Source organism: Stegostoma tigrinum, chromosome 17, assembly GCF_030684315.1.
Source record: "Stegostoma tigrinum isolate sSteTig4 chromosome 17, sSteTig4.hap1, whole genome shotgun sequence".
In the NCBI taxonomy this organism is placed as follows: domain Eukaryota; kingdom Metazoa; phylum Chordata; class Chondrichthyes; order Orectolobiformes; family Stegostomatidae; genus Stegostoma; species Stegostoma tigrinum.
In genome coordinates this window covers 18,789,503-18,802,103 of record NC_081370.1, presented here as the reverse complement: position 1 = coordinate 18,802,103, position 12,601 = coordinate 18,789,503, and the positions used below count along the sequence as shown (strand labels likewise).

The window sequence follows — 12,601 nt, the reverse complement described above, 5'->3', positions numbered from 1 at the left end:
GTTGTAGATCTCAGCCTAAAAGGAGGGTGGTGGTAGTGAATCTACCTTATAATATTCAAAATTCCATTAACTGTTGTTTTATGCCTCATGGCCAGTATTCCTATAGGAGACAATAAAACGTGAGGCTGGATGAACACAGCAGGCCCAGCAGCATCTCAGGAGCACAAAAGCTGACGTTTCGGGCCTAGACCATTATCACTTCCTCTCAGAGACATTGAGATGAACTCAACGTAAGGGTTAACGTCAGGATTAACAGATTCCAATGCATGTCATACAGACAGCAAAACTAAGAGTGTATTAACCAGTTTGGTGGAAGATAGGGCCATGAATGACACAGCAAGAAAAGTGTTTACTAGGTACTCAAATGCAAGCATTTCAATGAGGTTCAATGTTAGCCAAGCAAAAGGCAAATTTCAGAAGATGCCCAAGTTCAGCCCTAAAAACCATGTTTAGTGGTTGGAACGAGGGCCAGGTGGATCTCACTGACAATGAGATCCTTGATTGGGGTTGTTAACCTGGGCTACTCAAAGAGTCCTGACTGACAGATACAAACAAGAGATTCCGAGAGTTTCCTCATCATAGGGACTTGCTGGGTCAGAGCCCATTTATTGTGCTCATGTAAATAAAGAGCGACTTGGTGACAGGATACCAGCCTCTGTGCAGTTATTTCATCATGTCAACAGTATTTGGTGATCAGAAGCTTTTATAACCATTGAAATCATATGTCTTGAAAAGGGAAGATGGCATGCAGTAATAACTAAAATCAACACGGTAGATAGTGACAGCGTATTATGACAATCCTGTAAGATTTATAGCTCAGCAAGGGGCACTTCATCTTTGACAGATTACTTCATGACATTTAATAGATCATTAGTTCCATGCATTGGCAGAATCACACTGCAGTGCCAATTCATAAGCTCGTTCTGACTGTCTGAAATCTTATACTTGGTAGATAGCAAATGTCCAGGAAGCACAGTGCGCACATTCAGAAGAAACTTCAAAAGGAACTAAATAAGATGGAACAAAATGGTATAATTTGATCGCCATAGAGATTGGTGTAGCTCCATCAAATGTTATGAACAAAAAGGAACCATAAGAGGATGTCTAGATCCAAGGCTCCTCGACCTTGCACCTAAAAGATGTCAATGCTGGTAAAAATAAATTGAATATATAATCCAAAGTAAGATTTTTTCCAAACATGGATGTTACCTGTTTATTTATCAAAAGAATTCAATGAACTCACATTTTGGATATCATTTGAATGTTAATGTTAGTTTCCACTGATAATGTGCATGAACATGTTGTATAGCAAACAATACTGCAATTGTGGACAGAGCAAAGGTAGAGCAACGACAATAATCTTCACCTACAGAAGACAGCAGTACAACGATCAGGGGTGTTCCAGGTCAAATTCAGGCAGATAAACTTCATGGTGTCCATTTATTTGAACCATGGAATTCGTCTTAATTGAGGGAAGAACAAGGATGTTTAACAAAAGCCTACCTTGCAGTCTAAAGCAGATTAGAGATTTCACTTTTGATTTTACATTTCCTCTCACCAATTATTCACAACTTGTGGGCAAGGTTTCTCCACGGTGAAATATGCCCACACAACATGACAATGATTAATATGTCTTTGATTCTCTGAGAGGCTCTGTCAGCAAAGTCTTGCCGATTGCAATACTACTACTTCAGGAAAGTACTATTTTCAAAATAGATCCCACATAAAAGTGACATAAGAGGGCGGCACGGTGGCTCAGTGGTTAGCACTGCAGCCTCACAGCACCAGGGACCCGGGTTTGATTCCAGCCTCGGGCAACTGTCTGTGTGGAGTTTGCACATTCTCCCCGTGTCTGCGTGGGTTTCCTCCGGGTGCTCCACTTTCCTCCCATAGTCCAAAGATGTGCAGGCTAGGTGGACCGGCCATGCTAAATTGCCCATAGTGTTCAGGGGCGAGTGGGTTATAAGGGAATGGGTCTGGGTGGGATGCTTCAAATGGCATTGTGGACTTGTTGGGCCGAAGGGCCTGTTTCCACACTGTAGGGAATCTAATCTAATCTTCAATAAGCATGTGTATTTTACAGGATGGGAAATGTATTGCCTTTGGTTTGAAAATTCTGTCAAATATGAAAGTCAATCATTCAACATGGGGCCCAAGATATTAGCTCTGGTGTTCAGTGTCATGCAGTTTCTCATATATTCTCCATCATTTCAAACAACTCCAGCAGATTACCACCACCAAATACATCTTCTCCTCATGTTTAAAAGCAGAATAAAACAGCGAAAGAGAGAGTTTTTGAACTTCAGAAGCTGTCAATAAAAGAGGCAAGTTCACTTAAAATGGCAAAGGTAGAAAGTAGGAGTAATGATGGGGCAGTGATGAAGAGCAATAACCTAGTATATTGAAGAAAGTAGCTATTCAGAGTGGAACACTTTAAGTAACCTTCAAGAATTCTTAGAATTTGGAAAAGACCCAAGGGTTTGGAAAACTGCCAACATAACACACCTGTTGAAAAAGGGGGCAGGCAAAGTAAGAAATAACTACAGGCCAGTTAACTTAACATCGGTCCTTGGAAAGATTACAGAATTGTTACAGTTCAAAAGGCGGCTGTTTGGCCCATTACGTCTGCACAGACTCTTCAAACTAGCATCATTGCCGAGTGCTGATATCCTGTTTTCTCCAGTACTGGTACACACTACTTCTATCCAAATAATAAGCCTATGCCCTGGAGGGCCACAAATGGACCTGCCCCCACCACATTTTCAGACAGTACAATCCATACTGTAACGACTTGTGGTGTGAAAACAGTTTTTCTCACATCACCCTTGCTTCTTTTGCAAACCACTTTAAAAATATGTCCTCCATACTCCTTTTATGGGCAGGAACAACTTCTCCCTACCTGCTCCATTTAGACCACTCATGATTTTTAAAACCTCAATCAAATTTCCTCTCATCCTTTGTCTGTCCGCAAAGAAACAGTCTCAACATCTTCAAACTATCTATGTAATATGGGTGCATCGACTTTTCAATCTGGGTTATCTCTGTAATGTGTGTGCACTGGGTGTCTGGTCTGGGGTATCTCTGCAATGTGTGTGCACTGGGTGTTTGGTCTATGGTATCTCTGTAATGTGTGTGCACTGGATGCTCGGTCTGTGGTATCTCTGTAATGTGTGCGCACTGGATGCTCGGTCTGTGGTATCTCTGTAATGTGTGTGCACTGGATGCTCGGTCTGTGGTATCTCTGTAATGTGTGCGCATTGGATGCTCGGTCTGTGGTATCTCCGTAATGTATGTGCACTGGGTGTTCAGTCTGGGGTATCTCTGTAATGTATGAGCACTGGATGCTCGGTCTGTGGTATTTCTGTAATGTATGCGCGCCACAGTATTTGCTGTCACCTCACGCCTTCCCAAAGCTTGGCTCCAACTCGGTGACACCGCAGGCAGTCACGTGAGTCTGCCGTGGCCGGAAGTGATTCTCGGTGTTCCGGTAGTGACGAGTTGCCTGGTGAATGGTGCCTGGATCCGGAGCTGCTCCCGGACGGGCCTCGGAGACATGGACTTCAGCAGTATCATTAGCAGAGCTTCGGAAAACAAGGTGGTTCCTCAGTTGGCGGTGAGTGGCAGCTGTAAACCTATTTAATATTGGAGTGTGTGATAATAAACTCCTTAAATACGTGTACCCAGGCTCAACTCTACGTGGTTATGTTTAGAAATAACCCACACCACTTCTTTGGCCTTGAGATAGATACCGTTAAACCCCTTAAATGCTCCGACACCCAGTGTGCGGCCTGCGGCCAACCGGTTAACATTAATCCCTTCAACTGCCCTTCAACCCAGAGACAGGCCTAGGAGAGTTCTTTATAACTTTCTAGTGTCTGCTATTTAGAGTCAGACCTGGGCATTATTATCCCAGATTACCGACCCCTAACGTTAGTTTACAAACTACAGGCCCATTTCCGACCTCCATCCTTCTCAGTTTCTTGAGTATGTTGTTGCTTTCTAAGTAAGTGCCTGTCTTTACCACAGAAACCGTTTTTGAATTCCTCCAAATCAAGATTCCAACAAACCAAAAATCCAAACCACAAATTACCATGGTGTAAGTCAGTCACATAAATAAACTCTTCCTCCCTATCATTTGTGACCTCTTGATAACTTTTGACACAATTAACCATTGTATCTTCCTCAAACACTTCTCCCTTGTCCTGTTGCTGGACAGGATTGCTGTCACCTGGTTGTATTCTTATTTGCCCAAATATTGTTTGCAACATTTTCTCCATACCGTACCTCTGGTGTTTAATCCCACAGTACCAGATGAAAGTTACATATCTCTTAAAAAGTTCTAAATTCCCAGCATGTGAAATTATATTTTGTCACTGCTTGTTGCTCAAAGCAACTTATATTTAAGTGCAGCAGATGGCTAGTCAGGCTATAGGATATATAGACTTCTGAACAAAAAGTGCTACTGTGTCAGAGTGTGTAATACATAATAAGTCAGTTCTCACTGAACTGGGTACGAAAAACAACATATAATCTTTTGAAACTTACTCCCAGTAAGGCCATAAAAAATTATTATGTACGTCGTGGGTATACAACTGGGACACTCGTCATTTAGAAGAGTGAAGTGTTTACTTTAAATATTTCATGTTAAATATACTTGTGTTATTTTTTAAGTGTTTGATTTGTAATGCAAGAAGTAAGGGCAGATGTAAGCTATGAGTCCCTCAAGCCTGCTTTGCCATTCAGCGAGTTTGTAACAATTGTCCAGGACTAGGAATGCACAGTTGTAAACAAAAATTACAACAACTGCAATTTGAACCTAATACCTAATATCATTCATTTTCTATTACCTGCCTCTCTTTCCCTATGATTATTGAGTGAAATAATTCACTTTTAACATCCAAAATTGATTTCTCACTTTTATATTTATACTTCGATTCAACTGAGCTAATGTACTTTGAATTTATCTAAATGTGCCATATCTATACTTAATCTATATTTAATGTTTTAATAGTTTAAGGTTCCTTTTAAACGTTCAAAGTAGCTCCTTCATCCATAAGTTAAATTGAACTTTGCTAAACTTAAATTATAGCGATAAATTTTGAGATTCCCCCTCCAATACCAATCATGAATCCAGCTGTATTCCACATGTGACTCGACGTGTCTGCATTTCAGTTAGCAGAGAACATATTGCAGCAAATTGCCTGAGCTCAGAATGTTAAAAAAAATCCTTTTACGTTATAGGTTTCTCTCAAGGGATGTTGTGCAAGTTGCTTTTTTATTACTGAAGCAGAAGGTTTTCTCCTGAATTTTCTTTTGCTTGCAACATAATTGGCCAAAATGCATTATTAAATGCACGTGATACTGCTGTTAATGGGAGGTCTGAAAACTCCATAAAATGCTATTTTACCTGATCATTAGCAGAGAATGTGTGTTAAAGGTATGACGGTATCAAATTATTTTTTCTAAAAGTTTTGTTTATTGCACAGTGTCTTTAGTTTCATTGTAATATGTTGCATGAAGTAATTTTCAGTTACATCATCCAGAATTTCTACAGTGTTACTGTACAGTATAGGCATAGATTCAAATCTGCTATAAATCTCAAGTGAAAAATATATTAAATTGGTGTCAGCATTATGTGTCAACTTGTGTTATGAGTTGAGAAAATTAAGTACAGGACCTAGGTATGTTTTGAGCACTGCCCCTGATTTTGGGGAAAGTTAATGATAATGTAAACCTGGAATTGTTGATTAAATGATGTCTGCTGAATTTTTAAAAAGAGCGAGACAGAATGATGACCGTCACAATTTGAAACTCCTAGGAATTGAAGGCTGTGTAAGGAGTCTTTGTATTGAGTGGGGTTTAACTATTAGACAGAATTGGACTTGATAAGAAAAAAACATGATTGACTGAAAAGAAAATGGTGCCAGAGCTTACAAGACAACTACAGTAGTAGAATTTCTACATCTGCACTATTTGAGGTAACAGGTGGTAATGAAGAATGTTGCGTGAACTTAGCCAACAGATTGTGACTGTCAGACCTGATACACACACACCTCTTACTCCGTTACATTGATGACTGTATCGGCGCCTCCTCTTGCTCCCAAGAGGAGCTCGAACAGTTCATCCACTTCACCAACACCTTCCACCCCAACCTCAAGTTCACCTGGGCCATCTCCAACACATCCCTCACCTTCCTGGACCTCTCTGTCTCCATCTCAGGCAACCAGCTAGAAATTGATGTCCACTTCAAGCCCACCGACTCCCACAGCTACCTCCCACCTCCCACCCACCCCACTGTAAAAATTCCATCCCCTATTCCCAATTCCTTTGCCTCTGCTGCATCTGCTCCCAGGATGAGGCATTCCACTCCCACACATCCCAGGTGCCCACGTTCTTCAAGGACCGCAATTTCCTCCCCCCCCGCGGTGCTTGAGAACGCCCTTGACCGTGTCTCCCGCAACACATCCCTCACACCCCGCCCCCGCAATAACCGCCCTAAGAGAAAACCCTCCAGATACAACGCATCATCCTCCGACACTTCTGCCATCTACAATCCAATTCCACCACCCAGGACGTTTTTCCATCCCCACCCTTGTCTGCCTTCCGGAGAGACCACTCTCTCCGTGACTCCCTTGTCCGCTCCACTCTCCCCTCTAACCCCACCACTCCCAGCACCTTCCCCTGCAACCGCAGGAAGTGCTACACTTGCCCCCGCACCACCTCCCTCACCCTCATCCCAGGCTCCAAGATGACTTTCCATATTAAGCAGATGTTCACCTGCACATCTGCCAATGTGGTATACTGTATCCACTGTACCCGGTGTGGCTTCCTCTACATTGGGGAAACCAAGCGGAGGCTTGGGGACCGCTTTGCAGAACACCTCCGCTCGGTTCACAATAAACAACTACATGTCCCTGTCGCGAACCATTTTAACTCCCCCCTCCCATTCCTTAGACGACATGCCCATCATGGGCCTCCTGCAGTGCCACAATGATGCCACCTGAAGGTTGCAGGAACAGCAACTCATATTCCGCTTGGGAACCCTGCAGCCTAATGGTATCAATGTGGACTTAACTAGCTTCAAAATCTCCCCCTCCCCCACTGCATCCCAAAACCAGCCCAGCTCGCCCCCCCCCCCCCTCCCCACTGCATCGCAAACCAGCCCAGCTCGTCCCCGCCTCCCTAGCCTGTTCTTCATCTCACCTATCCCCTCCTCCCACCTCCAGCCGCACCTCATCCTGTCCTGTCTGTCCTCCCCAGACTGGCCCGTCTCTTCTCTCTCCTCACCTATACTTTCCTCTCCACCGATCTTCTCCTCTATCCATCTTCGGTCCACCTCCCCCCCTCTCCCTATTTATTTCAGAACCCTCTCCCCATCCCCCTCTCTGAAGGATCTAGACCCGAAGTGTCAGCTTTTGTGCTCCTGAGATGCTGCTTGGCCTGCTGTGTTCAGCCAGCTACACACTGTGTTGTCTTGGATTCTCCAGCATCTGCAGTTCCCATTATCTCTGACACACACACAGCACTGTCTTCAGACAATGCTATCTTTTTATATTCTCTATCCAATACAGAAGAGAGAAATCAATCAGCAGAGTAATCTGGCAAATTTAAGAAGAGATCACCTACAGATTGGGTACTTTTTATACATGAACAACAGAAAGCTAGAATTGATGTTGTAAAATGTTTCGGGATTTTGTGTCCTTAGTTGTTTGGAAGAACAAGTTTTTGAGGTAAATTCATATTTTATCATGTTTGGTACGTATGATTCAAACATGTTGAATACAGCAAACAAAGCTTTAATGATGACTGACAGCATATGGAAATACCAAACTGCTGCCTAGGAACTGGGCAAAGGTGTGTTTTCACAGAGATGACTCCATGCATCTTCCTTGTTCAGTTTGGGATTCTGTAAGTTGCTGATCTGTTTTTACTAGTTTTGGTTAGCGAGGAGAGAACCTAAACCATATTTGAGAATTGATATAGAGTACTTTTCCTTGGTTACACTTTTACAATGCAACTTTGAGCAATTTACTGCAAACCGTATTGTACTACAGCCAATTGTAATAGTGACTAATTGTGTAGGACAGACAGTTGCAGCTGTTTCTTTGGGTTTAGTAATGTGTAGCTGTGCTGGTTTTGAATGGAAAGAGAAAGAAACTTGAGTACGCAGCACATTTTTCTCTCGAAGTCATGCAACAGCAAACAACTGTTAAACCCTGGAGATTTACGGCCACATAGAATACTCAAATAATATCTTTTCTTGGTTTTGTTCCAACTAAATTTTCTTTCATCTCTGTCGATGACTATGATCATAAATAACCCTGTAGTTTTGTAAATGCTTTTTTTAATTATATGATCCTTTCCTCATTGCCTGTTCCATGAAGCAGATCATTTTGTGTCATGTTGGGGCACCTAACTGCAGCAAGGGATTAACTTTGTACAAGTCTATTAAATTATTTGAATCATGGCCACTGTTGTTAGTTGACTTAGCACAGTAATTCCAACTTTAGAAATGTAGACCACATGTAATGAAATGGGCATGTGAAAGTTTAATCTAAACTTTCCTATAATAAAATCCAGTTAAGCAAAACGCCTTGTTATGAATTCTGTTTGTATTTTCAAATGTATGAAGAAGCATTTTTCCACAAAATGTTAATGTTAGCATGCCACCTATGCTATGTTAACTGAAATCAAAAACAAGTGGACCCTTCAGTGCAGTAGTCTCTCAGGAAAGTTGTTATCCATCATGTTAATCCAACTCTCTGCTCTCTTTACACATTCTGTACAATACAACTGATTATTCTTCAAAAGTGCCCAATTAACTTTGAGGCTTTTTCTGACACCAAGGTTGTGAAATCAATTGCACAAATGCAAATTGTCCAAGCAAATATGATTTTCCCAAGACCAGACAAGGTGGTGTTGGTCGTTCAGCCTGTTTTGGTTCATCTATGCAATTAAATCACTTTTTCCTCCCACATTTTGCCTGTAAGACATTTTGAGAACAATGACACATGTCAAGAACAATTGATTATAAAACTCTGGTGTAGATCCTGGTCCAAGATGATATTTAAGCCTTGTCTAGAACACTGTCCAATTTTAGTCTCAACTTGATTCTTGGTTTAAAAGCTTGTGTCGCATTATCACTGAGCAGTTTATAGAATCTAGCAGTATGTAAATTGACTACTGCACTTGCTACAAAACAGTTATTACTCTTCAAAGTGATTTGCTTTGTGCATTCTGTGGATACGGAAGATGCCGTATAAGTGCAAACTTCTCGTCTTTTATCATTTGCTTTCCAGAGAAAAAATGCATGTTAATTTTTTAGTTAGATTGTTAGTTCCAAACTTTTGGCAACTTTCACATTGGGCAAATTGAGTAAGTTCGGGGACATAGTGTGTTAGCTGAGGAAGAGGTAGAATGGCCAGCAAAAACCCAGTCCTTTATTTTACATACAGTATTTAACTAGTATGCCCTAAACTCACGTTAAGATAGGTACACACTTAGGTACTCTAACCTTAACCCTAACCCTGTCGCACTGTGTCAAGTATTTTGCAAAGATAACATCAAGATTAGAGGAACACAACAGGCCAAGCAGCACGAGAGGTGCAGGAAAATTGACGTTTTGGGTCGGGACCCTTCTTCAGAAATCAGATGAATTTCAGATGAAGGATACTGGCCGAAATGTCAACTTGCCTGCTCCTCTGGTACCTGGCCTGCTGTATTCCTCCTGCTGTAAACTGTTATCTCTGACTCCAGCATCTGCAGCTTTTGCTATCTCGAAAATCAGGATTTCTTTTTTAAATTAGTGCTGATGATATCTAAAACATTGCAATATCTTTGCAAGACTGAACTTAAACTTTGCAGTTCTACTTTGTCTATATCTAGATTTTTATCTATGCCCTTTACAATTTCTTAAACTGCAAGGGTGATGAGTTCTCATATGCAGAGTTTGCATCTTGGTTTCCATTTACATTGTATATAAAGAATGCTTGATGATGATGCATTTATTTTGCACATCTAATTATGATCCCAGAGATAACTTACCTGGATTTAGAAAGATTTATAAAAATGCATTCTCCTGCTGCCAACCTTAGCTATTCTGATAATGTTGTCAGCTGCATATACCAGCACACACCAATCACAGTGTAAAAGCACTGCTACATCTTGGGTGTTAACAGAAAAATCTGTATCTGCTTTCCTAGAAGTATTAGTATTATTATTGGCAGTATCTATGTCAGAATCATAAGTTCTGTAATACCAAAGCAGTTCTCCATATCTTCAGAATATGTGAGAACTAATTGGGGGTGGAAACTGTTGCTGTTATTAAATGCAGTTAAAATATACAAATGAGTTAATCATAGTGCTAGTGTCTGAAAGCACCATCTGTCTTTACTGCTATATAAACCTGTGGACTTCTCAAAAATAGTGTTTCTGGCTCCAGGTGGAATCCCTCAGACAATATTAATGATTCCAACTATTCAAATTAGCAGTTGGGTGTTTAAAACCTCAGATATTTTGTGGCAATTTAAAGGCTGACTACAAATGAAATGAGTCTCCCATTGAAGGCAGCCTGCAAGTACCAGGAATTCAACTGAAAATTAAGTTTGAAGAAGGAAATTTATTTTCTTGCAGACAATATAAGCAGTGTTGAGGCTGTTAGATGCATTTGTATAAAGAGAAGGAAATGAAACACATTGAGAACCCGATTAGATGAGGTTGTCTGTTAAGAGACACTTGTAAGTTTTGATAAGCTTAACATTTTGGGAGATTTACACTTCAAGTACCATGCCAGTTATTTTCCCAGTGAAATGCATCTGCTTGTGTGATTTTAATTAGTCATAGAGTCGTACCCCACGGAAATAGACTTTTTGCTCCCACATAGTCCAAAACTAAACAAGTCCCACCTGCCTGCTCCTGGCCCATGTGTCTCCAAACCTTTCCTATTCATTTACTTAACTAAATGCCTTTTAACTGATGTAACTGTGCCCGCATCCACCACTTAGGAAGTTCATTCCACATGCGAACCACCCTCTTTGTAAAAAATTTGCTCCTCATCTTTTTTAAATCTCTTTTCTCACCTTGGAAATATGCCCCCTAGTTTTGAAATGCCTCATCGTAGAGAAAAGACATTTTCCATTAACTCTATCTGTACCCATCATGATTTTACAAATCTCAATGAAGTCACCTCTCAACCTTCTGTGCTCCAGTGGAAAAGTCCCAGCTTATCAAGCTTTTCTTTATAATTTAAGCCTTCTATACCCAGCAATATCCTGGTAAATCTGTACTGAACCCTCTCTAACTTAATAATATCCTTACTGTAACTGGGTGACCAGAACCAAACACAGTATTCCAGAAGAGGCCTCACCAATGTCCTTTTCAACCTCCACATGACTTTCCAGTTCATATACTCAAAGGACTGAGCGATGAAGACAAGCGTCCCAAATGCCTTTTTAACCACCTTGTCAATATTGTGGGATATTTGCCTTCAATCTGAACAGTCTGATGAAACATCGGTTTAAACTTTTGTCTGAAAACTAGTGTCACTGAAATGCAGCAGTCCCAATGCCATGTGCAGTCAGTCTAGATTACAAATTCAGCATTGCCTGAATGAATCTTGAACTTACATGCTTTGTATTGAAGACCGCACACAACTAGCTTACCAATTTATCATTGATGTAGACATATCAAATCTTCAAGACAACAAAATGTGAGGCTGGATGAACACAGCAGGCCAAGCAGCATCTCAGGAGCACAAAAGCTGACGTTTCGGGCCTAGACCCTTCATCAGAGAGGGGGATGGGGTGAGGGTTCTGGAATAAATAGGGAGAGAGGGGGAGGCGGACCGAAGATGGAGAGAAAAGAAGATAGGTGGAGAGAGTATAGGTGGGGAGGTAGGGAGGGGATAGGTCAGTCCAGGGAAGACGGACAGGTCAAGGAGGTGGGATGAGGTTAGTAGGTAGATGGGGGTGCGGCTTGGGGTGAGAGGAAGGGATGGGTGAGAGGAAGAACAGGTTAGGGAGGCAGAGACAGGTTGGACTGGTTTTGGGATGCAGTGGGGGGAGGGGACGAACTGGGCTGGTTTAGGGATGCCGTTGGGGAAGGGGAGATTTTGAAACTGGTGAAGTCCACATTGATACGATTAGGCTGCAGGGTTCCCAGGCGGAATATGATTTGCTGTTCCTGCAACCTTCGGGTGGCATCATTGTGGCAGTGCAGGAGGCCCATGATGGACATGTCATCTAAAGAATGGGAGGGGGAGTGGAAATGGTTTGCGACTGGGAGGTGCAGTAGTTTGTTGCGAACTGAGCGGAGGTGTTCTGCAAAGCGGTCTCCAAGCCTCCGCTTGGTTTCCCCAATGTAGAGGAAGCCACACCGGGTACAGTGGATGCAGTATACCACATTGGCAGATGTGCAGGTGAACCTCTGCTTAATGTGGAATGTCATCTTGGGGCCTGGGATGGGAGTGAGGGGGGAGGTGTGGGGGCAAGTGTAGCATTTCCTGCGGTTGCAGGGGAAGGTGCCGGGTATGGTGGGGTTGGAGGGCAGTGTGGAGCGAACAAGGGAGTCACGGAGAGAGTGGTCTCTCCGGAAAGCAGACAGG

The 12,601-nt window shown here is 42.1% G+C and overlaps 1 protein-coding gene across 3 annotated transcripts in view; it reads left to right on the top strand.

Annotated features, from left to right (window-relative positions):
* Nucleotides 1-3,496: 3,496 nt before the first annotated feature.
* Nucleotides 3,497-12,601, top strand: part of spty2d1 (SPT2 chromatin protein domain containing 1) — a 30,817-nt gene continuing 21,712 nt past the window's right edge. For 2 of the 3 annotated variants that reach the window (XM_048545894.2, XM_048545893.2), the window contains exon 1: nt 3,497-3,613. In XM_048545894.2, the coding sequence (XP_048401851.1) occupies nt 3,554-3,613 (60 nt within the window). In that variant the 5' untranslated portion in view covers nt 3,497-3,553. The remainder of the gene's footprint in view (nt 3,614-12,601) is intronic. The other variant, XM_048545895.2, reaches the window with a different exon arrangement.